We start from the raw sequence: 27447 nt of genomic DNA, 5'->3' as shown, positions 1-27447 counted from the left end.
AAACCAGTGCTGACTTTGAGATGCTGAGTTCAAGAGTAGAGTGAGGGCTGCAGGCTAAGACTCCTTGGGCCCACAAACAATCTTTTTTTGGAAGACATGCAGTATTGGCAGGTGAATGGCTTCTGCTGGAGACTTTTGGAGGTAGAGACTCTGGTGCAGATCTGTCTTGGCAACACAGGCTAGACGTGGAAATAGGGGAAACCTGTCTTGCTGGTTCTTAAGCTGGCACCAGGCTCTGGGGATAATAAGTGGCTCTTTGCAATCCTGAGTTCAAGAGCTTTCTCTAGGCCAGCTCTCCAGTAATACAAAAGTATACTCTGTGTTTCTGTTGCAACCTGCAGATCCAGCAGCAGCTGCAGCCGATGTTTGGGAGCTGGGAGGCTTTCTTCTCCCCATCAGGACTTCAGGTGGAGGGTGAAGCTCTGCCAAGGCAAGCAGTGAGGCTGCTTTGGCCAGGCTAGAGCCCAGTAGGGATGGAGTCCTGTTCACACCAGACGTGTATGTGTTACACCCAGTGCTGTTCTCCTCCTGCCTGCAGTTTAGGGGTTGATGCCTTAGGGTGCTAATTCTGTAGTGAACTGTGAGCTCTGCCCCAGGGGAAGCTCTTCCTCATTGTGCCAGGATGACCAGCTGAGAGGATCTCTTTCTGCTCCCTTCGCTCCCAGAGAGTAGGAGTTAATGGGTCTCCTGTCTCAGCCCTGGCTGCCGGGCAGGTTGTGCTGTCTGGGTTAGCCTGTCAGTTCTAGTTTCTACCTGTGACCATTGCTCCCGTGCCTGGAAATAGCCTGGCTGAGCTTTGCCCAGCTGACGGCTGTCAGCCCTTCCCAGTGGTTCAGGGCCTGGGGAAATGAGCTAAGCATGCCCCACCTCAGAGAAGCCCTGCCCAGCTGTGAGAACTGGAGACCTGTCTATGGGGGGACTGCAGGATGCTGCCCAAGCTGTGCATGCAGGGTGGCAGGTACATGGCACTGGTGGAAAAGCCCCACTCTGGGAGCAAAAGGAGGTCTGGCTGGACGTAGTCCCATCCTTTGGCTGCTGCCCTGTCCTCTATGTGCCCCGTGTTGGTGGGAGATTCCTTTGGCATGTCTCATGGGCTGTTGCTGGCTCCCTGACATTATGGCATGATGCCAGCTTGTGGCAGGCTCTAGTCCCAGCCACACGTGGGGGCACCCAGCCAGGGTGTGAAAATCCCACCCAGCACCAGTAGGCAAGAGCTTATTAGCTTTGCCTTCTTCCTGGCTCCACTCACCCTCTCTTCCTTTCCCTGCTTCCCAGCAGCATCTCATCTCATTGCAGGGGGGAGCAGCCCTGGCTCCAGCACATGCTATGGCTTTGAAGAAAGTCATGTGTCCCATCTGGCTGGCCCAGGAAGTCAGGGCAACTAACATAGAACCTTCTTGCAGAAGGTTTTCCCATTGTTTTGGTGCAGCTTGGCTTCCACAGGAAACGTGTGTGCCAAACAGCCTCGCTTGTCATTGTCAGCCCAGGTGTGGATCCAGAGCCAGAGAGCAGGGGGACTCCTTGCTGCCTGCTCCCCACTGGCTGTGGAGGGCCCCGTCTCCACTCTAGGGCAGGACTCTCCAACGGGATGAGGATAGAGAATCACGGGATAGAAGTACATAAGATGGCTTGTAGCCTCCTCCTGAGCTCCCAGCCTCTGGCTGTGGCCTGAGAGGGAGCACAGGGCAATGCAGATGGCCACGTACCATCCCCTCCATGTGAAAGTTCCCACTTGGTCCGATTATCTGTACATCATCCTGCCTTGCTACCCTGGCTCTGGCCAGGAGCCTCGCAGATCCAGGGCTAAGCCTCTTACTGCCCAAGCTCGAGGTCACCACAGGAGAGGACATCGTGTGGGGTACTCTGGCAGCTAGCACATGGCAGAAGTGCTGTCACTGCTGAAGTGTAGCAGGGGGTGGGGTGGGTGTTCTCTGCAGAGACCTTGCACCGGTGTGAGGCTGGCAGATGGCAGGGTTATGAAGCTACAGGGCTTCTGTCCTGTCAGAGCTGCCAGGATGCATGGAAGGAGGTATCCTGCTCCCCAGTTCAACTCCTGGCAGGGTTGCAGGTCAGCATGGGGCCAGGAGATTTTCCAGCAGAGGTTGAGGATTCCCCACCTGAGCTCAAACAGTGTTACCCGCCCTCAAGTTTTCTTGTTGTTTCAATGAGTGAGGAAGCAGATGTGGTGGAGGGGTCCCAAGAATGACACTTCCCATCTACACTGGGTCGCGAAGAGCTTTGCTACACAGCCCCTGGCTGGTGGTAGTTGGGGCTCCTAAGGGTTGGTGCCTGTGCACAAGGGCCAGAGAGTTGGGAACAGGTGAACCACTCTGCCCTGCCCAAACAATGCTTCTCTGTGCAAGGCATGGAGAATGCCTTCATGATTTATTTGAAATTCAAATCCATGCCTGGACCCAGCAGTTGAAGTAAAAGAAAGCAGCCAGGAGCCAAGCCAGCACAGGGAAGGATGAAGGGAAGCGGGGCTCCCTTTCTGTGCCAGCCTGGCGCTGGTTCCTGAGTTGTGTGCTCTCTTGCAGCTGCCTGGGTTGGGCTGGAGGTGGGAAGTTGGCTGGGTCTGAACTGGGCTGGGTTAGCATCCCAGATGTAGGAGTGTGGTGCTTCATGTTTGCTGACTGGCTCTTTAGGGAAAAACAGCATTGCTGACTCCAGCTTCATGGGCGAGTTGCCTGCATTGACCTCCATGGCTGACAGCATGGGTGGTGGCCCAGGTGCCATTGGAGCCCCTGCGATCTGCAAGTGCCAAGGCAAGGGGAGAGCATGTGGTGGAGAGATGGCACTGGGGCAGCAAAACTGGGGTGGGGGAGGATAGTGCCGTGTGCTGAGCAGCCAGGCGTGTTCATGGCTTGCTGAGCACTCTCTTTATGTCCCTAGACTCCACCTGCCCCACAAAGGTGTCTTCCCTTGTCTCCAGGGCAGCCAGCCCAACCGATGGGGATCCAGGAGGATAAAGCACCGGCCAGCGGTGTATAAGTATGTGGTATTTTTATTGCCTTGCACAGGCTGTGCAGTCCCAGCAGCTGCTGCAACATTTCTTTTTAAAAGCTCTCCTCCCTCCCACCCACATCTCACCCCACTTCACCCTCATGTGTCTGTACTAACCAAGGCCACCAAAAGCCGGTCTGCTTGCCTCATGCCTGTGTCACTAACTTTGTTCTAGACAGCAGCTTGCTACTGGACTTTGATCAACTAACATGGCAGCTTCTGTTTTGCTGGAGTTTGGATCGAAGGTCAGTTGAGCTCTTCCTCCTTTATGTCCTAGCCAGTGTGGGCATGAGCACCTAGACCCAGTGCATGCTGAATGCTTGGAAGACCTAAGGTGACAGCACTGAGGGTGGTTTAGCTAAATGACTAAATTAAATAATAATAAATAATAAAATTTAGCTGAAGCAGTCTGAAATTCAGTAAGGCTATGACTGCCAGAAATGGTGGAAAAACAGGGCCTGGGAGACAATCATCATTGCTGGGATGTAGTTGCTGTGTGGGAGCCAGTTCCTAGGCTAGCCATGGTGTTGGGAGCCATTACCTCGTTCACAAGTGCTCCTGAGCAGATGTGGAGGTAGGGACAAGTCCTGGGTTCCATTCCTGGTCTCCCAATGCCTTGGTCTTTGTAGAGCAGCACATCAGCCTGGTCAGGATTTGGCTGCACGTGTGTGAGTGCCGCAGCAGAAGACCCTTACTGCTCTTCCTGGCTTCTGCTACACAGTTTCTCTGCATGGCATCCTGGGCCTTACTGAGTTTGCCACACAGTCTCTTGTTTGTCTGATATTGTAGACACAAAAATCTTGTCCCAGGGCTGCTTGGGAGTTCTGTGGTTGGTGGTGTTGGGAGCAAGAGGCCGTGTGGCCAGTTAGTGCTCTTCAGAGGGGAGGCGAATAAGTTGGAGAGGTCCAAAGAGCCATGGGTTGAACACCAGAGGGCACGGTCGCTCTTTGGAGCTCTGGTGCTCTGCTGTGCAACCCCAGCCCTTTCCCTGCAGCTGACTTCAGCTGGGTGTTGTGACATGTCCCTTCTGCAGGGTTGCTGGCCTTGACTCATCGCTCCTGGTTTTGCTTTCCTCCCTTCTGCAAAAAAGGGATTGGCAAAGCATCTGCATAGAGCTTTTTTTATGCTGTTGTGGTTGAAGTGGCTGGTGAGCTTGATGGCTTAAACTGGTCAGCTGCTGCTGTGGGCTAGCTGATGCTCAGAGGCAAGCCTCCAGCCAAGGCAGCTGTCAGCCAACTCCCCACTGCACAGGCTTGCGTGCCCTGGTACCACACAGAGCCTCATAATGGCAGCCACCCAGCTTCTGCACCTGGAGTTTGGGTCACTCCTCCCACACAGCAAGTCTCTGGAGCACCCAGTGTCTCTGTGGGCATGAGAGGAGGAGCTGAGAGACTCGGGAAGCAGAGCAAGGGCAGCCCTGTGTTACTGGTCTGTGCTAAAGTGCTAGTCCATTCCACAGAGGGGGACAGTGGTCTGCTCTCTGCATGGGCATTGCTTCTTCCCCTCTCTGAAGGATGATGAGAGAAAAAATCCCATCAGTGGTTCTGGCAGATGTGGGGATGTTAAGATGAAAGAAGAAAAGGAAGCACATAAGACCAGATATGCTGAGAGCATTTAGAACAAAAAGAGTGGAGGAGAAAAAACCCCAAGTTTTACTCCTGCCCTCCCATTTGTTGCAGTGGGACAAGCTGACATTCAGCAAAGCCAAGAAATAATAGAGTTACATTATAAAAAGGAGTTATTTCAATTTTGATGTGAGGTGCGGGAGAAAAAGACTTAGTCACTTGCTGCCATGAGGTGAAAAAGTGAAACCAAAGGTTAGACATTATGCCAGTAACAAGGTCACAGTTAACAAATGCCACTTGTGTGGCATGCCAGCATGTGCTTTGCTTAGTCACAGGGTCATGATGAAGGCTTGGGAGGTGTCTTTCCTGTCTCAGGCTTTGTGGTGTAGAGAGATCACTGGGGACTGGGTTTCTCAGGGATGCTGAGCAGTTCTCCCCCTTGCAGACAACTGCAGGGGCTGCTACTTGTGATGTGGTTTCAGGTGCGTGGGACCAGGATCTCCTCACATGGAAAGTCTTGCTCAGGGCTGCGTGGGCCTGGGGAGCTTCTTGGCCTGGAGCAGTGGTTTCTGCTTGAACACAGCAGACTGAAACCTGTGACAGCAGCATTGGGAGCTGCTGGTCTCCATCACAACCCATTCATTTGTCTGCATGTTAACAGGCTGAGGGCTTACTAAGTCGCGGGAGTAGGAGGAGAATGGCAGCAAGGTTTGCATGACTGAACTTGAGGAGAGGGCTCTTAGACTTCCTGGTCCTGCTGCCTCCAGGGACTTGGAGAATTAGTGCCCTGGTCTCTTGGTGGTCAGATTGATTTGGAAGGGATTTTGGGGCCACCTGGAATCCACTGTAGTCACCGTTCCATGGTGTTTCCATTGGAAAAAATGGCTGTTTCCATTTGTCAGTCTAGGTCCTGCCAGCCCAGGAGGGAGATAGGATTGTGGTGACTGTGAGGAGCAGCAAGTGGTATCAGCAGGAGTCTCCGCTATGCATAGACCATAGGGGACAGGAAGAGCAGGGTGGGCATGGAGCAGTTGGAGACAAGCTGAAAGCTTGAACCCTCCCTGGAAGAGTTCAAGGCCAGGTTGGATGGGGCTCTGAGCAACCTGGTCTAGTGGAAGGTGTTCCTGACTATGATAGTGGGATTGCAACAAGATACCCTTTAAAGTCTCTTCCAATCCAAATCATTCTGTGATTCTGTGCTAAGGTTCCTTGGCTGGAGGTGGGGCTGGCGAGGAACCACACATATCTCTTATCAGGCTACTTTGCTCTGAATGATTGACTACTTGCTACACATTCTAAATTTTCTCTTTGATAAAACATCCTGCCAGTCCCAGTAAGTGAGTCTTAACAATGACGGACTGGGGCCTGTTCCTAGAGACCCTTCTGCACCTGGCAGCATAGCTGTAACAGTGCTGGGACCTGCTTGACCACTAGTGGCAGCTGGCTCTTTCCTGGCAGTGGGAAGGGAATTCTGAAGGATGTGTAGATACCCTGTGTAGGGAAGGAGGCAGAACCTTCCATCCTTCATCAGCTAGCAGTTTTGAGCGCAGAGAGGACTGACCCAGGTGAACACCTCCTGCCTGCCCTGGGTATCTCCAGCTCCCTTTCCTCTGGTGTTGTGAGAAAAGGGCTGAATGAAATCCTCAGCAACTTTGGCAATGGATGGGTTCGCTCATGTGTCCTCCCCACCCCTCTCTCCCACTGATTCACAAAGGCCAGTTGCTCTTTGTGCCATGGTGGAGATGACAGCAATGGGGGTAGCTCAGCCTTTGGGCCGGCTACCCTCTATGAATGGCTTTGATGGCGACACCCATCGGGGAAGGCAGCTGGCTGCCTTTGCCACACTGGCTGCAGCCTCTGTGACATTTTGTTATGATTGTGTTACTGTAGTCCCGCTCCAGGCCCCAAGGAGCACTGGGCACCGTCCAAACACACACACATTCCTACACACAGAGGAGAAGAGCTGTCTAATTTTAGCCATGACATGTAGGCGAGGGAAAGGGGCAGGCAGGAGGGGGCAGGGTGTGAGAGGACAAGATCTCAGCTGCAGCCTCCTGCACTGACTCACTCACTATGGCCTGTGTATGGGCTCTCGTCGCCTGGGTAAATGAGCGAAATAACAATAGCTGGTGACGCATCGTAGAGTGAGCTGGCCTTTGGCGTGACCTTCCCTTCCTCTCTGCAAAGACCAAAGAGGAGACGGGTTTTGTGGCCCCAAAAGAGAGATGGGTTGTGTTTGGCTGTGAGCAGATCCCTAGAGGCAGCTGGGGAACCCGGATAGTGGTGAAGCATGACGGGGAAGTCCCCAGCCTGGCTGTGAGAGGTCCCGTGGAGGATTTTCACGATGAGGGAGGACACAAAGCTCCTGAGACATCTGTGTAGCCTGCCTGGACCAAAGACTAACTCAGAAGCAAGTTACCTCCTGTGCATGAAGACAGGCTCTGTGTGGCTGGCAGCCTGACTCTCTTCAGCCATGCAGACCCCTTTATCCAACTTCCAAGGAGTCAGGAGAGAATCGCCACTTGGCGCGTTCTCCCCATGTCCTCCTGCTGCCGCTGCCAGGGAAGCTGCGCCATCCCCGAGCCGCAGTTGAGTGTTTGGAGAGCAGCTGGCTCCGTGGGGACCCCTCTCTTTCCGGGCCCGCTGTGGTGCATGCGCCTACGGCTGGGGGCGAGCCAGCCTCGGGGCTGCTCGGAGAGGAAGTGCAGTTGGCTATTTTAACGAGAGCAGCGTGGGGAGGAGCGGAGGGAGAAGCCAAGCACTCTCTCCAAACTAGGACTTAGTAGGGGAGGGCTGGCCCGCTGCTGCGGTACAGCCACTGCCACCCACTCGGCACCTGCAGGACCCCTGCACCGCTCCGGATCAGGTCACGGGGGCTTTTTCCCACTATCTCCCCTTTCTTTGTCCTGCTCCTCCCTCTCCCTCGCGCTTGATGCTTTTGTTTGTGCTGGGTGGGGGATGGGAGGGGACCTGGGTTGAGAGACAGCCCTTAGTTTGTAGGTATGGCATTTGGTTCCAGACCACTGTGAAGGGCAGGAGAAGCAGACCCCAGAGTCATCCCCAAGACCCTGAGCTTTGCTTCTGTCGAGCGCTGTTTGCTGCCAGAGCCTGGAGCAAAGCCGATCCACAGCAGTCCCCAGGGCTCAGGCGAGGGGTCTGCAAAACACAGCCACCGTGGCACTCAGTGGTGCCTGGCTGCTGTTTCTGTGGCGTTGCCCTGCCAGTGGTGTATTTCCAGCCACCCATCCTGCTGCTTTTGTCCTGACAGTCCGTGTGGCATGGGGGTGGCAGCAGGAAATCTGCAGGTGGCAGAGGACAGGGAGCTAGGCTGTGCCTTGCCAGGACCCTCAGTCCTCAGTCACTTTGCTTTGGGGTAGTTTAGGAAAGCAGGACAGATTTGTGAACTCCTGGCATATCCTCTGGTGCTGGTGGCACTGTGATTCCCTGCTTATGCCGGGAGCAGTGGGATACCCTTCCTGATCCCTGCTGTGGGCTGGAGGGAGGCATGTGATTCCCATCTTTCTGATCAATGATCAGTGCGTGTTGTGGAGTGCCTGAGGTTTTCCTGACTTTGCTTTGGGAGGTGCAGAGACTTAGTAGCCCTGGGAATCACTGCATGTGTCTGTATCTGCCACACTGCAGCTTTGTTGTTACACAAGGTTTATCTCCTCCTCCCTGGAGCTGCTGCCCCGGGCAGACACTGTGTATTGCCCTGCCTGGGGCAGCACTGTGGCCAGTAGTAATTTCTGTGCCAGGATTTTGTCCTTGTGAGTTGGGAAAAACTCTGGGGCTGCTCTGGGAGTTTGGATCCAACAGCTGGGCTCTGGGACTGGCCACCCTTTAAATAGTATGTCCCTCCTTGTGAGGAACAGAGCTGTGTGTACTGAACGAGGGGACCACCACTGGGTCTGATAATGGCAATCTGCAAAAGCAACCATGGTCTGAGTACCTAAACCGCCAGCACACCCTGGCTGAGGCCCCCGCTGCTTGGCTTCAAGCATGTCACTCTGGAAAGGAAGCTCAGAGAGAGAGAACAAAACTCTCCAACTCCTTCCCAGCCTGCATCGCTAGTCCTGCTGATGGGACCAAAATAGAAACTGTGTGGCCAGCCTCTCCCCCAGCCCCTGCTCAGCCTCGGCCCCAGCACCATGGGTGACGGTGGTGGCTCATCCTCTGCGTTTCAGCCCTGGTTAATTCATGGCTCAAGGCTGTCAGTCTTGCTGTTCGGCTCCTCAGCCAAATGCAGCAACAGATTGTTTACATCAGTGCTGTCAGGTTTCTTGATTGCCGGGAGGCAGATTATTTACTGTAGTGGCATATAAACTTCATAACATTATGATGGTGGAAAGTTGTCAAGGGATATAAATGCCCAAAGTCAGCCCAGGAGGCTCCAAGGAGATGGTTTTGGTTTAAATTAAGATAAAACACTGTCTTCCATGGATTTTGGGAAGGAAATCACATTGTTGTAATGGGAACATTACTCTGAATGTTAGGGCTGGCAAACTCTTCACTTTATGAAGTCTCTGTGGAGGATCTGAGCTACTCTGGCAGATGTGCCTTAAAACAGATCTCACATTTGCCCTGAGAAGGTGGTGACAAAGGAGATGGCACCATGGCATCATGCAGAGCTGGGGGTGAGGTGGGATGAAGCTGCCATGAGAAGTGTGTTGGGAAAATGCCAGGAACTGTATAAAAAGTCTCAGTCCTTTCTGCTCCCAGCCCCTGTTCTTCTCAGAAAACCAAATGTGAGCATTTTCTTGTGGAGGGCCTGGCATGAAGGTGAGATGGCTTTTGCCTTGCTTTGTTTCAGGCATGGCTAGGCAGTGTACTTCCACCTGGCTCTGCCACTTGGAGAAGCCCTCTGTGACAAACTGCCAAACTGTGGTGTTTGCCTTGCTACAGTCGTTCCCAAGGCAGCTGCTGGTCCTTGGTGTTGCATCTGTCACCCTAACTTGTTCATTTGAATAAAGCATCTTAGAAGTTGCATCTCCTCCCTGTGGTCTTCCCAGCTCCTGACTGACTGTGAGTTGTGCTCTTGCTCAGCCCGGTACAAGATGGATACAGAAGGTCTACACTGATGTAGCTGCCTGTCCCTTGTGAAGCAATGCTGTCCTGGCACCTCCAGGTTGGCCACCCAGAGTGCCCAGTGACAGTGACGGTCTTCTGAGCAAGTTGTCAAACATGCTTAGATATTGCCAGGGGTGCCTTGCTCTCATGCCCATGCCCAGTAGCCCTGACAGGGACCTCTATGCATCGTGTGCAGGGACCTCAGGGACCACAGGGCTGGGGGGAGGTCCTCTGCAGCTGCATGCATCTGACCACCAGCTAGTTTCTAAGCACTTGCCTTGCTTTCTCACTAGCAGAGATGTCTGAATTCATCTTGATCAGGCCCAGGACTCACTGAGAGATGAGCTGAAATGTATCACCCTCTGAGTACCCTGCTAGGATCAGAAACTGATTTCTGCAGCTTGGAGGGGCAGCCTTACAGTTGCAGCAGTAATCCCCTCCTCTGCAGGGTAACAGTGCAACTGAGGATGTCCTTATTCTTGTTCTGGGAGTACCATGCTCCTGCAGCTCAGAAGCCTGAAAGTGGCCCATATAGGTGGTGGCACTTGTTGCAGTAGGTCAAATGTATGCATCCTAAAACAGATGAGTACAGCCCATAGATCACTCCTCATGGTGCTTTGAAAGGCTCATGGCTTGGATGGAGCCTCCCCTCCCTGCTGTGGGGAGCCCCGTCTCCTTGCTCATATTGGACTCAGTGTGGGGGAGCTCCTGATTCTGTTTTATTTGTGTGATGGTAGGAGAGATGACAGCTGGAATGGAAATTCTGAGTAGAAGCTAAGTGCACAGTATGAGAACTTGCTGATTACTGCACACCTCACTGCAACCAAAGCCTGAGGGCTGCGCCGCATCTTGACCAGCATTTTCCCTTCCCCATCTGGCACAGGGGCACCTTCCTCAGCAGACCTCATCTGTGCAGGTTGCTCTTGTAAGGTCAGAGAAGCCTGGCTGGGGAGCCCCAGGGAGAGGAGAGGCTGGTGATGATGCGTGGGAAGCAGGACGGGAGAGCGGGGACAGGATCACAGCAGGGGTGGTGTAAGGACAGTAGTGTACATGGGAAGATTGAATATCAGAGCACTGAAAGGGAATTGTGGGTTGTGCAAGCTTGTGATGGAAACAGAGACTGAAGGCAACCAGTGGTGTGCCAGCGGGGTAGGAATGAGCAGCAGCTCTCTGGATGTGCTCCTGGGTCCCTCAGTCCCTCTAGTGCCCTGGCAGGGAGGCAGAAGCCCAGGAGATCCTGCTGTCACACAGGAGTGGCTTTTAATAACACACTCTCCTTTTGGCTGATCTGTACGAGTCAAGTGTCTCTGCCAGGAGAAGACAGCTTGTAAACTGAAGTGGGATTCTGCTCACACTCTGCCAGCTCTGGTGCCACAGCAGCTCCCCAGCACCCACAGCTGGCCAGGATGCAGGAATCCAGCCAGCTGCCATCAGGACAGGTACTCGTCATGGAACAGGGCGAAGCTCTCGGACTTGTTTCCCTGGTAGTCCCGTGGTTGGAAAAAATGCTTTCCAGTTGACTAACTGGAGGTTTGCTGAAAGGTCAAGAAGAGCTGATGGTGTTATTATGTCCAGACTTCTCTGTGGCTCAAGGCTTGTGCATTTAGTACCAGCAACATCCTGCAATGGGGTCCTCTTGCCTCCTTTGGTGCCAGGAGAGGGGTGCCAGATTTGTCACTGTATGAAGGTAACCTGAGATCTCTCTTGCTTCTGGGCACTGGCAGGAATAGACCAGGCTGCTGGGGGCACAAAGGGAATAATAATGTGGAGGAAGGGCCAAGAGGGTGTATGGCACAGGATCCCTCTGGCTATCACAGAGAGCCTCTTAAGTATGGTACATGGGAGTTTGCTCAAGGCTAGCGAAGCAAAGCAGAATAGTGGAGCTGAATATCCAGATTCTATTTGTGATGTGGGCAAAGATTATGTCATGGGGACACTGCATGTTTAGCCCTTAGAGTCAGCCTGTCTGGTTTTGGAACCACCATCACCAAATGAGGGATAACTGCTGGATATCTGGAGAGATGTCTCCATAAGAGCTATTCACAAGCTCTATGGCCACTGCAGTTACAAGATGCAAGTTTTTCCTCTTTGATCCCTGCTGTGCTTTCCAAGGGAGTTTAGATATTGATGGGACATGTTCCTGCTTCAGCAGCATCTCTGCACTGAGGCCAGGCAGGGTGTGTAGGATGCTTTGAGGAGTGTGGTAGTAGAAAACACCCCACCTTTCAAGACTCTGATTGCAGATCATGAGCAGACCAGAGCTGCTTTCACCTTCCTTATTCACAGAAGGAGATTGAAATGACAGTGTGTATCTGTTCATAAGTAGAGTTGATATTCCAGTACAAGCCACAGTACTTCCTTACTTTGCACCCTGCAAATGCCAGGCTGCCTCGATCCAGCCTCCTTACTTAACTGAGCCAAGTAATGTGCTCTACAGAGCAGCCACAGGTGCTGGCTCCTCTCCATCTTTTCTCAGTGACAAACAGTGGAGATGCCAGAAATGTGCTGGTGTTAGGACCGGGGCTTCCAAGGCTTAGCTCTTTTCAGGCTCCTCTCTGCCTATTGCATGGTTCCCCAGCTGCTCTGCACGCAGCTCTGCTAATGCATATGAGCCATGGGCAGCCCCAGCAGTTCGTCCATCTGCTCCACCAGCAGCAGCTCTCACACCTGAAATACACCATTTGGAGCTCAGGTTGGAAGTGAGATGCAAGAGGTGGGGATATGTACACCCAGCATATCTGAGCTGCCACATGCTGCTGTCATGGGCTGTCAGATGGCAATCTTGTAATAACCTTCACCACGGGTGGTCAGAGCTTGATTCCATGTGCCATTTACAGACAGCCCTGACAATAAAAAGGTCCGCAGCCAGCTAGTGCTCAAACATAAATGTCAAACCAAGGTTGTAGCAGATTTCCTCACGAGACTGGTGCAAAAAGGAAGGAAGCTGTGTTAAGAGATCTTCCTGCCCACAGCAGCAACACAGTAAGCAGTGGAGCAGCTTTGTGCTGGTGGAATATCTGGGGTAGGCGGGAGCAGCCATTCAGCTCATTTGAGGTGCCTTTGGTCAATATGTCTCCCCCAAGAGCTAAAGCTGGCCAAAAAGGGTCTGTTGCAATGTGCCACGTCCTTTGTTCTTGCTTGTGTTTTTTAATATGTTTCTTTTGTTCAGACAGTTTTTAATACCTTTTGGTGATGATGCTCATTGGCAGCCATCTGAACATGATCCAGCGTGTGCCAAGTGGCCATGAAGGCCAGCAGGATCCTGGCCTGTGTCAGTAAGTGTGGCCAGCAGGACTGTACTCGGCACTGGTCAGGCCACACCTCGAGTGCTGTGTCCAGTTTTGGGACCTCCTCCTGTCACTGAGGTGCTGGAGCACATCCAGAGGACAGTGCAGCTGGTGAAGGGTCTATGGAACAAGTCTTAGGAGGAACAGCTGAGGAAGCTGGGGGCTCCTGGGAGACCTTATTGAGCTCTATAAGTGTCTGGGAGGAGGTTATAGCAAGGCGTGGGGTCAGTCTCTTCTCCCTGGTAGAGGAAATGGCTTCCAAGTGTACAGGGAAAGTTTAGATTCTCTGATTCTATGCTGTTTACTGTGCATCATCTTGCAGTTAATATGGAGAGAGTACATGAATGGAGCACTGCAGTGTTGGGAACAGGCTGGAAGCAGGGTCATCAGCAAAATGCTGATGCCCTCTGCAAAGCTGCTTGGGCCTTGGCTGGATTGAACCTTCTGGTGACCAAGTACCTGCCTGCATTGCTTGCAGTGGTAGGACTTGAGAAATACTTCTGAGGAGGTGATGCTTTGGATTTGCTTTCAGTTCAGCCAGGCTTTAGCTGCCCTGATGCTGCTCTCTGGATGCCATTGCCTCCCTCGCTCCCTCCCCTACATTACTGAATACAGGCATGGTGATAAGCCTATAGAAACTGAAGAGCTGGCTTCCTTGTCTGCAAGGGCCGAGGAGACCAAACCAAGCCTTGTCTTTTCCAAAAGTACAAACTCACTTTTGTACTCATCTGTTAAAAAGAGGTACATCCCAATGGGCTGCTTGTGCTACAAGCACTATCAAAAACTCAATTTTGTCCAGAAGCTAAAACCTATGTCCCATCTTACATGCATTTCCCAAATAAACAGGGAAGAAGCTTCTGATAAATTCACCTGTTTGTGTGGGCCTTAGGTCATTTGAAGTTTGGGCCAGAGTGATCTCCTGAAGGTTCTCTGATATTACTGACCCATAAGAATGTAAAAGAGAGTGGGTAGAGAGGAAGATAGAGGAAGGGGAGGAGATGTCAGTCTGCGTGGTGAGCAGCATCCTCATGCCCTTGTGGTGGGTAGAGGAGATGCACAGCATGGAAATCCTTGAGAGTGGTGGTGGTGGCTTGTGTGTGCTTGCAGGCTGCCATGATCAAGTCCCCTGCCTTGGGAGCAATTGAAGAGAAAAAGTTTGCTTCTACCAAGCTGTGGGTTTTGGTGGGTTTTTTAAAGTTGGCCTTGAATAAATCCTCTAGCAGCTGAAGAGAGGTGGCAGCTGGAGGGTGGGAATTAAGCACTGTCTCTGGAGGAGGGGAGCACTGGAGCTAGCCAGACTCAGCTCCTTCCACTCAGGCCTTTGTGTACTGAGCCACTCCACTGAAAGTCTTGCAGCATCTTCCACCTGTGGCATTCAACAGACTGCTGCAATGTCCAGGCAGCCTGTCAAGCTTTGAGAGCTGGGCAGGGAAAGCATGAGCTTTCCATAAAGCTCTTTATTCCATGAGAGGGAAGTTTTGCTTAGGACAGATGGGATGATCTTCCTAACTCTCCTCTGCCCTGCTCCTGCCTCTCTCAGCTTCCAGCTCTCCCAGACCTTTTCTACCAAATTTTCCTGCCCTGGTTTTACTGGCCTGGTTGATTTTCTTCTGTAGGACTCACAAGGGCTTAATTTCAATTTGCTACAAATTTGGTGGGACTGATACCTAGGCTGAGTGGTTCCTATGTGGAAACCAGGTGGATCAGCATCAGGAGGGTGGTAGGGGTAATGGAGGTGCCAGGGCTGATCGGCATCTTGGGGTGCACAGGCGTTCTGCTTAGTGGAGTGCAGGAAATGCAGAGGGTCCTGGCTAGGTGCTGACACCTGCCCTGCCATTGCAGCCCTCTGGGCTGAGCTGTGAGACTCGTGGAGCAGTAAAGCTGTGGGGAGCAACACTACCACACGCCTCAGGTAGCATTGCCATGTCTCCCACTCCCTGCTTCAGCCCTCTATCCCTTGCTTCCCACTGTCCCCTTGCCCTCACAGCCACAGTGTGGCCTGGGACTCATAGGGGAGCCTACTAAATTCCTGGTCTCTGCGTTAACAGCCACCATCCGGATGCAATGGAAACCTTTTTTAGGCGGCACTTTGGGCAGAAGGGGCTGCGGCGCAGCAGCGTGGTGGCTGTGCCCACGGGCAAGGCCAGGCGTCGCTCCCAGGTGGGGCTGCCCTCCACCTCGCTGGCCCAGTGCCGCCGCGGCTCAGGCACCCCAGCGGCCTCCCTCTCCTGCCTGGGCCTGGTCCGGCGTCCCGGCACGCGTCGCCGCTCCAGCACCACGCCGCCCTGCCTCAGCCCCAGGTTTGCCGTGCAGAAGAAGTGCGGAGGCCAGGCACAAGCCATTGATGCCCAGCTGCTGGGTCCCACTGTCCTCCTGGCCAGCCTCGTTCCCACGGGAGAGGAGGGGGACGGGGCTCGCCGCACTGACAGCTCCACATCTGAGTCTCCAGAGGACGGTGGCACAGCAGCAGGAGCTGAGCAGCGTGAGCATAGTGCTGAGGAGACGTGGCTGGCCATGCTGCCCCAGCTGCGGCCGCTCCAGGCGGGGCTGCTGTCGCGGGGCCCCCGCTGCCTGCGGCGCGCCTCCTCCCACCGCCTGCCCGCCGAGGCCCTGCACGGCCGGGCTGCCTACGGCCTGCCGGGCCGCTACCGCCGCCTCAGCCAGCGCCGGCGCTCCAGCGATGCCCGTCAGCCTGGGCTGCTCCCCTCTGGCCACCCACGGCTGCTGGCCCAGCACTGTGCGGGAGTGGCTGGAACCAAGCGCCCCTCTGCCACCATTGGCAAGGGTTTGGGACCGGAGCCCACCTGCCACACCACCCCGGACGGCTGGAGCCCCCGCCTGCTGTATGTATGGTGGCAGCATGCAAGCAGGCAATGCCTTGGGGATGGGAGAGGGGGAGTGCAGACCCAGGTTTGGTGGGGAAGGAGGGAAGAGGCTCAGCACCATTGGCCCTGGCTGCCGTTGGTTGTCTTGCAGTGCTGCTGACGTACCAGAAGCATCTTCCACTCGGGCCAATGCTACCACTGATTCTCTTAGTGTAGTTCCTGGCTTGTGGGTGTCCTCTCCTGTCAGGCTGGGACCACAGGAATGTGGTAGGCCTGGTTACTGGCTGGAGATACACAGTTTCTCCTGTTGGCTGGATTTCCTGCTCCTTTTCTCCACCCTAGCACATCTGGGAGAAGCTCACTAGGCCCAAACAAACAGCTGCTTTTATTCTGGCCAGTTGTACTGGTCCCTGGAAACAGCCCAGGCTCTGAGGTGCCTGAGAGATGCAGGGAGACTGTTGGACAGGTGCTCTAGATTGTCCCTGCAAGGGCAGTCCCACCACTGCAGCTCCGTGGAAACTCCCAGGGTGTTTTACAATGGAGCTCTTACCCCTGAAAGCATTAACCCAGCAGGCCCAGACTGTGCCTTCTGTTGGGTACAGGCTGTGTGGCTGAGCTGTCAGCAACGTGGCCAAAACCTCTTCAGCCCACAGGACTGTCTCACAGAAACAGGTACTTCTCAGCCAGCTGGGATGGAAATTCACCTCATTTCCAGCCACTTAGTCCTGAGGGGGCTTTTCTGCTCCAGCCTCACATTGCATCTTAGAAGCAGGTTGTGCTTTGCATATATATTTAATAGCCAGCCCTCCTTTGTCTTCCAGGAAAGCTATTGCCAAATCCAGTCTCCAACACATGGTAGCCCAGCCAAACCCAGCACTGGCCATGAGGAGCGACTCGGAGAGGCAGATACGCAGCACTGTGGATTGGAGCGTAAGTTGTACTGTGTTTTGCTGGGCATTGCATGGAATGGGCTCTTGGCCAGGAAGCAGCAGGATCTTCCCTGGGTTGAGGCTTCCCAGGTGACTGACTTTGACACATTTATGGCCTCTCCCATTGCCACCAGCTGGTGCCAGCATCTGTGCTCCTGGCAGCACTACTTGATGCTGCAAGAGAGAGGCTGTAGAGGCACAAGTGTTTCCTGGAGGGATGGCAAAACTACTCCACTCCCAGCTTTTCTGCTTGTCACAGCCAAGATCTGTTGGTTGGGGCCAAGCAACAGGAGTAAGCCCTTGCTCCTTCACAGGCGATGCCTCACAGGTTTTAAGCTGCATGTTCAAGTTGTAGAGCAGAAGCTGGTTCAGGAGTGTCCCCTGCACTGAGTTTGCCCTGATGCCTCATCTCGGGGTGATGAAAGCAGCTCCCCTGTGCAGGACACTACAAGTGGTTTGTAGGTCTTGGGGTTGGTTTCCTGTGGCCCTCTTGTTTACAGCAGGTGGGCCATGGCAGCAGCTTTCTGAGGTTTCCTCTCTCTAGATGTCCCTGGCTGTTGTATGCATCTTGTCTCCTGGCCTCCACCTAGCTCCAGCCTCCCACCCCCAACATTGTCCAGTATCTTGTCCCTTGCACAAAGCATTTTAGGGGCTCGGGTGCCTCTCTGGGGGTGCTCTCAGAGCTTGTGTTGTCTTGTGTCTTTCAGGAAGCTGCGGTCTATGGGGAGCACATCTGGTTTGAGACCAATGTCTCTGGGGACTTCTGCTACGTTGGGGAACAGAACTGCATGGCAAAGCTTCTGGTGAGTTGCCTGGGGCCACCTGCCTCAGCAGCAGTGGCCACAAACCCGGCTGTGCTGTCACCTTATAGGGAGACCACAGAGGCCACGCTGCTGCTGCTGCTGCTGTTGCTGCTGCTGCTGCTGCTTCTGCTGCTTCGAGACATGCAGGGGTCTGGGGAGCTGCTGAGGCAGGGACTGTGTCCCTCCTGTCTCTGCATACCGAAGGGCCTAGTCTCCAGTTTCTGCCAATGCTGGTTCTCAGTTTGCAATGGGAACCTGATGCTGGGCTGCCACTTGCTTGGAAGGTTCCAGAGAGAGGGTGTTGGTATTCCACACCTTTGGAAGGACAATGTGAATCCAAGACCTTTCAACAGAGGAGGAAAGTGAGCTCTGGAGACCCAGGCCTGTTGCCTTCTGCCCCTGCAGTCCTCCCTCCCAGTTTGCAGGCTCAGTCCCGCTCGTGGTGCAGGACACGGAGCACTGATGCCACCCTCTGCCTGCCATCCTGCAGGTGCCTGCCGCTGATGGCACCCTGCAGGTGCCTCCCAGACCAGCTTCCATGGTGCTCTCAGGCAGTGTCAGAAAAATACAAGGACTGCAGGAAAGGACAGTAGGGAAAGTACCTCCCTGCTCTGTTCCAGACTTGAGAACATCTGCTATAGGCACATGCTTAGACCCCTTCACTAGATAAGAAGTCTAGGTTGTATCTAACTTTCCAACAGGGCTTGTTCTGTATTCCGATACTTAAGAAGGAGGTGTGGTAGGAGGCTGAGCTTGCCAGGTTCTGAACACTGTGTATTTTCATTCACATATATATTTTTTTCTCCCCTTTTCTTACCCTTCAGCAAAAACCTCTCTCCAGGCGCAAGTGTGCAGCCTGCAAGATCGTAGTGCATACACCCTGCATCGAGCAGCTGGAGAAAGTGAGTAGAGCCTGTTAAGCCCTCCCTGCAGCTCACAAAACTATAGCAGCCTTTTCTTGGGCAGTGAAACACAAGAAGATTGGGGAACTGCAGTGTGTAATTGCAGAGAGGGGTCCTCTGAAAGACAGTACCAAAATGAGGATCTAGTGACATAATTGGGACCCCAGGCCTCATTTTGTTCAATAACCGAGATATGTGAGGGTTTTGTGGCAAGTACAAAACAACTCCAGAGGTTCTGAACCTTACTGTAGTGCAGTAAATTCCAGTAGATTTCCTTCAGGTATGGTGGTTTTACTGGTTCCTCTCATGTGTTCTTCCTACAGATAAATTTCCGCTGCAAGCCTTCCTTCAGGGAGTCAGGATCCCGGAACATACGGGAGGTGAGAGATGTGCCTTGGACACTGCCCACATCTGCAGCTCCCATTTCCAGTTTGGTTGTAAAGACACCAGATGCTGCCTGCGTGTTGCCCATCCAAGTGGAGGCGTCATGTTCCTTCCTGCTCCAAGGGGGTGGTACCATAAAAGGGATGTTTCTTTGCAAGGCAGCAGCACAGACTGGGTGTGAAGAGTGAGGAGTTTGCAGGCAGCAGATGCAGAGCATCCAATGGTTTACCTGTTCTGAATCTGCATGGGAGGAACCTACAGACAGTGTTTTGTGGGAGAGACTTTGCCCCTTGTGTTGAGTCCTTAGGCACATAGATGAGGCTGTGGCAAACAGCAGGTCCCCAAGTCTCCTTCAATTTGGAAGGAAGCAATATGGGCTCATTTCTGGCTTTGTCATCAGCCCTGACCTAGGTGCCACAGGTGGCAGTGGAAGTGGCCCACAGTAGTGATATCAGATCCCTTCAGCCCATGTTGTAATGTACTGGGCATAAGGAGTGGCCTGGAACCTGTCTGCTGACCTGCACTAGTGGAAGCAGCTGTCAGCCTTCATGTTTCACCCTCCAGCCTGTGGAGCCAATGTAGCCTGTGCAGTGCTCTGGAGTGGGTGTGGGTGGCTCAGTCATGGGCCATTTTGGTAACAGAGCTGCCTCCAGCACACTGTGTTTGTGCTGGCACAGCAGACCTAGCTGGGGAAGGATATTCAAACACAGGGCTGCCTGCTTTGAAGTGACGGCATGATGTCATAAAGGGAAGCTCTCAGCATCACTTTAAACCTTCCTTTCTTGCTTTTTTTTTTTTTCTTTCTGTGCCTTCCCATATTGCTCTTAGTCCAGCTCCCTTATTTGTGCTTCACTTACCTTTTGGGCTCTGCTAACATCTTGCTGCCTCTGCTCAACTGTCCATCTCTATTTTTCTTCTCTCCAACCTCTACAAAATTTTTCCCTCCTGTTTCTTGCTTTTTCTTTTTTCTCACAAATTCTGCTTCTCCATCCTGTCTTTCTAATGCTTCTCAGTTCCTCCAAGGCCTCTTCCTTCCTGTTTCCCTAAAAATGTGCTCTTCTAGCCTTTGTGGTGCCAGGGATCCCCTTCAGGATCAGCCCTTTCCCTATGATATGCTTGCTTGGACCTGGAGCTGAGCTCAAGGCATAGCCCTCCTTCTGCTCCTACTGGATTAATACCTGCTAAAGGCAAGAAGACTCTTCATCCCCTCCCATGTGCTGTACTCAGAGGCAACACAGGAGCTCACCTCAGCCTCCTGCCAGTTTCTGCCTCTCATCATCATGATCCCAAAAGCTGTCAGGAGCAGGATGTTGGGCCCTGTCATGCCAGCCTGTGAACTTGCACTCCCTTTCTCTTTTTGCTACTCTTGCTGCAGTGCTGTTCCCAGTCCAGGGCTGGAAAAATAGTATGGGATTTAGGACAAGTGGTACTTCATTACAAAACTTCTGACTCCCTCACAATCACTTCTGCAAGTCCCAGCCCTGAACCCACCGTGAGCCTGCAGGCAGAGCAGAGGTGCTGGCAAGCAGCCTTGCTGCCCACGCTGGGACTGAAGCAGGCTCAGGATTGGCCTGGGGAAAGAGCAGGGGGAAGTGGGTGTGGAGGGCTTTGGGGCTGCCACTCTTCTCGAGGAATGAGGAGCGAGGAGGTTCCCTGCTTAGCTGCAAGCACTTCCATCTTCTTCCTGTGGGTACAAACTGTGCCTCTCCAGGGATTTTCACGCCTTCCACCAGCACATTTTTCACCTGGCACTAAGGGCATCTGGGCAGAGATGTTAAGGGGCAGAAATGTGCTACTGCTTACCCAGTCTCCACTGGATCTGCTTTGTGTGATTCTCAGTCTTCAGTTTCCCTGTCCTCCTTCCTATTTCTTCTGGTTTTAATTCCCTTTTCTTGGAGCATCTTAATTTGGCCTCTTGTCCCCTGATTCTTTGGCTTTGCTGTCTCTCAGCAGGTGGGGGGCTGGTCCCTATGAGCAGTGGTTTTGCTGTGAGAGCAGAGGTTGGCTGGCCTTTGTCCATTTCTTCTGCCTGTTCCTGTGTTCCCTCATGCACTGGGCCCTTCACTTCTTTTTCTTTTTTCAATTTTCTTTTTTTCTTTTCCATTTAGCCCATTGTTGTCCGACATCACTGGGTGCACCGGAGGCGGCAGGAAGGGAAATGCCGGCAGTGTGGAAAGGTGAGAGGGCATCTCGGGCATTTTGCTCAGCCTGAAGGTCAAGCCAGAGACACGCACAGGGCTGGGAACCAGGGACATCCCACCATTCCTGTTTGGCAGCAAAACCAAGACACGTGCCCTGCTTTTCACAGTGAAGCACTATGTAAGTGCTTCCTACATAGAGTAGTTCTTCCCCTGGGCCCTGAAAGAGACTGTCTTCCTGACATGCTTTCCTTGAGCAATAAGGTCACCTCTACAGAGCACAGTGGCCTCTCTGGTGCTGTTATTATGGTTGGGACTGTCTGACAGGATCTGGAGGGCTCCAGCTGCAGGAATGCTCTCTTTGTTAATGTCTCTTACTGGATGGTAGGAAACTGCAGGAAATTCCCTAAGCCTCTTATCCTTTCTTCCATAGGGTTTTCAGCAGAAGTTTGCCTTCCACAGCAAAGAGATTGTAGCCATCAGCTGTTCCTGGTGCAAACAAGCGGTGAGCAGAGCCCCCCCTGAATGCCTTACCAGTCGGTTCTGCACTAATGACCTCTGCTTTCGGCTGGGACTCCCCGAGCTGCTGCTCGCAGCCTGCCCTTAGCAGCTCCCCCTGCTGGGAGAGGCTGTGCTATGATATTTGCGAGCTCCTTTGAGAAACTTTCTCTTCATTGCCTTCCCGTTACAAAATTCCTGCATGGTTTCATCCAGCACTCCCTGCACTGGCATGGGGAACCTGAGAGGAGGAGATGGTGGCTGTGCCCAGCAAACTGAGCAGCTGAGTTTTCTCTCTGTCTTCCCCTTGGCCAGTATCACAGCAAAGTATCGTGTTTCATGCTGCAACACATTGAAGAGCCCTGCTCACTAGGGGCTCACGCTGCTGTTGTCGTTCCTCCCACCTGGATCCTGCGGGTCCGGCGGCCCCAGGTAAGTCACTTCAGCTCTTGGGGCTCTTTCACAGTTCCCACTTGGCCAGTGGCTCCTCACAGAGTATGTTCCTTTTCTCTCTAGAATCCACTGAAATCTAGTAAGAAGAAGAAGAGGACATCATTCAAGCGGAAATCCAGCAAAAAGGGGGCCGAGGTAAGATATGAGGGGACTGGGAATGACCTTGTCTTGGAAGGGCAGAGGGACTGAACAGTGAGGAGCAAGGCTGAGAATAAAAGTGGGCTTTTCTGGATCTGCACTGACGTTAAGGAGGTTGAACTGGATGGAGCACGCCTGCTGGCAAGGTATATGCCAGATATAAAGTTTATGGGGTGGCTGGGATGTTTTCTTCCTCCTGCTTCTGACCTGCATGATGTTAGGGCTCAGCTGGAGGTGGCAGTTTGCATTTGTTGAAGGATCTATGGTATCTCTTGCAGGAAGGGAGGTGGAAGCCTTTTGTCATCAAGCCCATGCCAGCCCCTCTCATGAAGCCCTTGCTGGTGTTTGTGAACCCCAAGAGCGGTGGGAATCAGGTATGGCCTTTTCTGGTATGTCTAAGAAGACATCTCTGTGAGAGCATTGCCATTTGAGTGCTGAGCTCTCATCATAGTTTTGGTGATGCTTCAGCTGCACAAGAGGCCACAATGTCAGTTTGCTGCCCAGCAGTTCCTACCTTGGCCAGGCTTTGCCCGTGTCTCCTCCATAATGGTGTTGTCTTAGCCTGTCCCCAGGCAGGACCAGATGCCTCCTTCTGCTGTCCACTGGGAACTCAATATTACCTGATGTCTTCTCCCCATAGGGAGCCAAGATCATCCAATCCTTCATGTGGTATCTCAACCCACGGCAAGTTTTCGACCTCAGCCAGGGTGGACCCAAGGAAGCGTGAGTACTGATGGGGGCAGCACCTTTCTCTTCCCCAGCTGTGTCCCAGGATTCCTCCCGAAAGCTCTTCCCCCAGCTCATAGAAGGAGGCATGGATGAGGCTTTGTGAATGCCAAGGGCTCTGTGAGGCAGCCACTGTGTAACACCTTCAGTAAGTCTCCCCTCCTCAACCTCCCTGTTCCCCACAGGCTGGAGCTGTACCGCAAAGTCCACAACCTCCGGATCCTGGCGTGCGGGGGAGATGGCACGGTGAGTCTCCAGCCCCTCCATCCCATGGTGCCCTTTTGCCCAGGCCTTTCCAGTGCGGGCAGCAGCCCTCCTTGTGGTAATCCAGAACAGGGCAAATTGGGCACACTGCATCCATGGTGCAGCTGGTAGCATGTGCCCTCATGCACTGTTCCAGGGAGCGCTAGTCTAACATGTCTGGATTTGTAGCCCTTTTGAGGGCCAGTGTCCTGACTGGGGTTACTGGTATCTCCTGCAGCACCTGATTAGAGCTTTAAAGACTGTGAATAGCCTCAGTTGTGGCTAAGGAGACCCCATCTCTGCCCCTTTGCCATCACTAGTGCTTCAAGTCACCTCTGCCTGCCTGCTGGTCCCTGAGATAACTAATGGTTTCTTTGCATTCTCTTGCTTGAGCAGGTGGGCTGGATACTCTCCATTCTGGACCAGTTACGCATCAACCCACCTCCTCCTGTGGCCATCCTACCTTTGGGGACAGGGAACGACTTGGCCAGAACACTGAACTGGGGTGGGGTAAGTGGTGGGCACAAGAACTCACTGCTGGCAGAGCAGGGCTGAGTGCTTCAATCCTTGTTTCAGACACATGGTTGGAGATTTGCATGGGCTCATGTTTCAACTTCCTGTAAATACAGACCAACAAATAAGTGCAATTTGGATGTTGCTGTTCTTCTGACATTTGAATGGTTTTGCATTAGATTATACAAAAGCAATTGCCTGTTCAAACTTTGGAAAGTTTTTAGAAGGAAGATGTATTGTTTTAAATTCCAAGTCCCATTTTTTTGTGCATTCAAGTAGAGTTGATCTCTTCTACATCTTTTACTCCTTACCAAATTCTGCTGTCTGGGGTATCTCTCTGGGAGGCAGGCATGAGACTCCCCAAGTCCTTCTCTTCACCAGGGTTACACAGATGAGCCTCTGTCCAAGATCCTATCACATGTAGAAGATGGGAACATAGTACAGCTCGATCGCTGGAACCTCCGTGTGGAGCCAAACCCTGACACAAACCCTGAGGAAAAGGATGAGGCAGCTGCTGACAAGGTGGGACACCTCCTCTCCATGTCTATTCCCTGTGCTAGACGTCTGCATTCTCTCTTCTGCCACTGGCTTGGGCAGGCCCAGCACTTGAGGCTATGTTCTTGGGTTGGTGTTTCCCTCTCACTCCTCCAATTCCACCATTCTGCTCATGGCTCTGATCCACAGCACTCATAGCAAAAGTGTGTGTAGAGTTCATAACTAAATGCCTACCACAGGTTTTTAACCACAACTTGCAACAGGTATAAGCCCAGTCTTCTGTGAAACTGTTTTCTTTAACAGAAACATGGGTGTTTGCAGAAGCCTCAGAGAGCAGAGTGTGTCCCCTTGGACTGTTTCTCTTACCCCTAGGAGCCAGGAACTAATCCATCATCTCAGGCTGGTGACCTCTGTATTTTCCTAGGGAAAAGGCAAGCAGGGTCCCTCAGCCTCATGAACACTGTAATGGCTCTGCTGTAACCTGACCTCATCTGTGCCATTGGCACATGCTGGCAGCCTCATCCTTATTCCTCCTTTTCATTTCAGCTTCCTTTGGATGTCTTTAATAACTACTTCAGCCTTGGCTTTGACGCACGGGTGACGCTGGAGTTCCATGAATCCCGAGGTACAGGGCAGTGGCAGGACTTGGTTGGGGTCTGTGGGATGGGCCTGTTCTCGTTCGTGGGTTCCTCAGGAAAGTGAACAACAGAATTGCTTCAGGGACAGAGCTGGAGGTGAAACATGAGGACCAAGTCCAAGCTGCAAAAGGGGAAGAGGGGTGCCTGCACAGGAAAAAAGCTGGGGGCATACCCCTGGCTGAGGCTGGCTGGAGAGCTGTGTCTGAGGAGAGCTGGCAAGTGAAATATTTCCATGTGTAGGCCAGTGACCTGGACTTTTTTCTCCTTTCCCTAGAGGCCAACCCAGAGAAGTTCAACAGCCGGTTTCGGAATAAAATGTTCTATGCTGGGGTGAGTGTGTGGGGGATATCTGAGCCTGCAGTCATTGCAGCCTTAACGTCAGCTACAGCACAAGCATGGACCTGCCTCCTGCCTGCACCCTAAACTCACCCATTTAAGCTACATGGACTTTCACATGCACCCAAGCTAAGCCCCCCAGCCCAAAGCTGGAAAGTTGCTGGAGAAATGCTGCAGCACTGGGAGTCACAGCTCCTCTTTGGCTGTGAGGCTGCTGGCAGTACAGCTTGCTCCGTGTCCTGCAGTACAGTTGCTGTATTGATCTCCTGCCACTATTGTTCTTGATCTCAAGCTCACGGGTGGTCACCCAGGCAGGACCTCCCTGGAGCTGTGGGAAGGCAGACTGTTCCCCCTGCAGAGGAAAAGGAAGCCTTTCCACCACAGTCTACACACTACTTTGGTCTTTTATTATATATCTTGGACCAGTTACACCTTCCTGGCTAATTACACTACCTTCCTATGTCTCACCTCTAGAGCTTTGCTTCTCAGTATCATCTTTGTTCCTCTGTCTCCCCATCCTCAGTGTACTTTCTAGCCATGTGCCTGGTAACTGGTATTTGAGCAGTACTAAAGGCCAAGTACTGCTCTGTGCCATCTCACATCTGTCCTGCTTGTGTCTCTTTTGCTGTCTGCACAGTTAAACCCAAAGGGGACCATGCTGCCCCTCCTGGAATCTCTAGATGGGGTCACTTCAGCTCTTTTGGGTGGTGCTTCATCACAGCTTGAGACTGAATTTCTCTCTTGTTACTTGATTCTCACTGGAGGAGGCTCATCTTGTCAGCTCTTCCCTAAAGTCAGGACTGAGCTGGCAAGGGAATACTAGAGCATGTTACTGAAGCTGCCTCAGGGAGTTTGGTAGCCAGAATAGCAAGAGGAATGGATCAGGTTGTTTTGGAGGAGGACTTCTGACAGTGGATGAAAAGGGGGTTTGCAGATTTGAGCAGCTGAGGTCTGTGTCAGGTCAATGACAGGCTGACTTGCAGGTCAGTGGCAGGCTTCTGGCTGCCCATTCTGGTGAGCTTCTGGGCACTAACTCTGTCTCTTACCTTGGCAGACGGCCTTCTCCGACTTCCTCACCGGGAGCTCCAAAGACTTGGCAAAGCATGTCAGGCTGGTTGTGAGTGTGCTGGGGTGCTCTGGTCCAGGGAGGGGATGAGGTGTGGAGGTGTGAGGAATGTCCCTTGACACGTTGAGTATGTCAGGGTTGGGGAGTGAACGGGGAGCTTCCTGGGAGCATCAGCTTCCCCTGACTTGGAGAACATTCACTGTAGGGAGTAGAGGAGGGAGGCCATTTCTCCCTAAGTGGGTATGATGGACCAGGCTCCCCCTTACAGCAGCCTGAACACCCCTGTGTTGTCTCTAGTGTGATGGGATAGACCTGACCTCCAAGATTCAGGACCTGAAGCCCCAGTGTCTGGTCTTCCTTAACATCCCAAGGTGAGCACCCCCAGGATCTGTCATCATACGATTTTCACACCTGTGCTGTAGGTCCCTTCCTGGGTTTGGGGTGCCAGTCCAGGCATTTCTTCTTGTCCTTTCACAGGTACTGTGCAGGCACCATGCCCTGGGGCAACCCTGGGGAGCACCATGACTTTGAGCCCCAGCGCCATGATGATGGTTGCATTGAAGTTATCGGCTTCACCATGACATCACTGGTGAGTCAGTGCTGTTGACAGTTGTAGATAGCAACCAAGGGCGTGAATAGTCCTATATGACAGTGTCTGCTCTCTAACATTTAGGTGAGGTGCTGTCATGCCCTGGTCTCTGTGAGTCCCTTCTCACTGAAATCATACCTGAGACCCTCAGAACTTGGTTCACTTGTAACATCCAGATGACAATGGATGTTTCCCTCATCCACGTCTCAGTCCATGTTCTGCTCTCACTCTGGACCCTTTCACAGGCTGCCTTGCAAGTCGGTGGCCATGGGGAGCGTCTCTGTCAGTGCCGGCAGGTGGTTCTCACCACATCCAAGGCCATCCCCATGCAGGTAGATGGAGAGCCCTGCAAGCTGGCAGCTTCCTGCATCCACATCTCTCTGCGCAACCAAGCCAACATGGTGCAGAAGACCAAGCGGCGTAACTCCATGCCTCTGCTCAATGAGTAGGTTCCTCAGATTGATCTGCCACCTCCTGTCCAAGGATGGATGGTTGGCAGGGAAAGGGATGGGACTGACCTGTGACTGGCAGAGGCATTTCAATCCTTTGTTGGGTAGGGTCTGGGAAGGGATCAGGTCACAGAAGTAAAACCAGACCCTGATGCTGGAGAAGCTGCTGGTGCCAAGCTCCCCACCCCAGTCTATACAATACTCTTGCCTGTTTTGGAGGGATTAGGGTAATAAAGAGAAAGCAGGGTGTAATTTTCTGATATCTTTCGTTTTCCTTGCCCCCTGCACACAGCCAGCAGCCAGTGCCCGAGCGGCTGCGGATCCGGGTGAGCCGAGTCAGCATGCGCGACTATGAGGCACTGAACTACGACAAGGAAAAGCTCAAGGAAGCCTGTGAGTG

The 27447-nt window shown here is 52.9% G+C and overlaps 1 protein-coding gene across 2 annotated transcripts in view; it reads left to right on the top strand.

The window, feature by feature from the left end:
- DGKZ (diacylglycerol kinase zeta) overlaps positions 1–27447 on the top strand; it is a 46354-nt gene that overhangs the window by 4632 nt on the left and 14275 nt on the right. The window contains exons 2-23 of one of the 2 annotated variants that reach the window (XM_041408732.1): positions 2893–2991; positions 14971–15765; positions 16569–16677; positions 17384–17479; positions 18304–18381; positions 18705–18761; positions 20874–20942; positions 21337–21408; positions 21717–21833; positions 21918–21989; positions 22271–22366; positions 22633–22715; positions 22904–22964; positions 23358–23471; positions 23856–23996; positions 24516–24594; positions 24882–24937; positions 25998–26060; positions 26307–26380; positions 26487–26598; positions 26844–27043; positions 27340–27440. In XM_041408732.1, the coding sequence (XP_041264666.1) occupies positions 2893–2991; positions 14971–15765; positions 16569–16677; positions 17384–17479; positions 18304–18381; positions 18705–18761; positions 20874–20942; positions 21337–21408; positions 21717–21833; positions 21918–21989; positions 22271–22366; positions 22633–22715; positions 22904–22964; positions 23358–23471; positions 23856–23996; positions 24516–24594; positions 24882–24937; positions 25998–26060; positions 26307–26380; positions 26487–26598; positions 26844–27043; positions 27340–27440 (2744 nt within the window). The remainder of the gene's footprint in view (positions 1–2892; positions 2992–14970; positions 15766–16568; positions 16678–17383; positions 17480–18303; positions 18382–18704; positions 18762–20873; positions 20943–21336; positions 21409–21716; positions 21834–21917; positions 21990–22270; positions 22367–22632; positions 22716–22903; positions 22965–23357; positions 23472–23855; positions 23997–24515; positions 24595–24881; positions 24938–25997; positions 26061–26306; positions 26381–26486; positions 26599–26843; positions 27044–27339; positions 27441–27447) is intronic. The other variant, XM_041408815.1, reaches the window with a different exon arrangement.

This window comes from Onychostruthus taczanowskii, unplaced genomic scaffold (genome assembly GCF_017590055.1).
Source record: "Onychostruthus taczanowskii isolate IOZ18803 unplaced genomic scaffold, ASM1759005v1 scaffold1, whole genome shotgun sequence".
Lineage (NCBI taxonomy): Eukaryota > Metazoa > Chordata > Aves > Passeriformes > Passeridae > Onychostruthus > Onychostruthus taczanowskii.
This window is presented reverse-complemented; position numbering and strand designations above follow the sequence as displayed.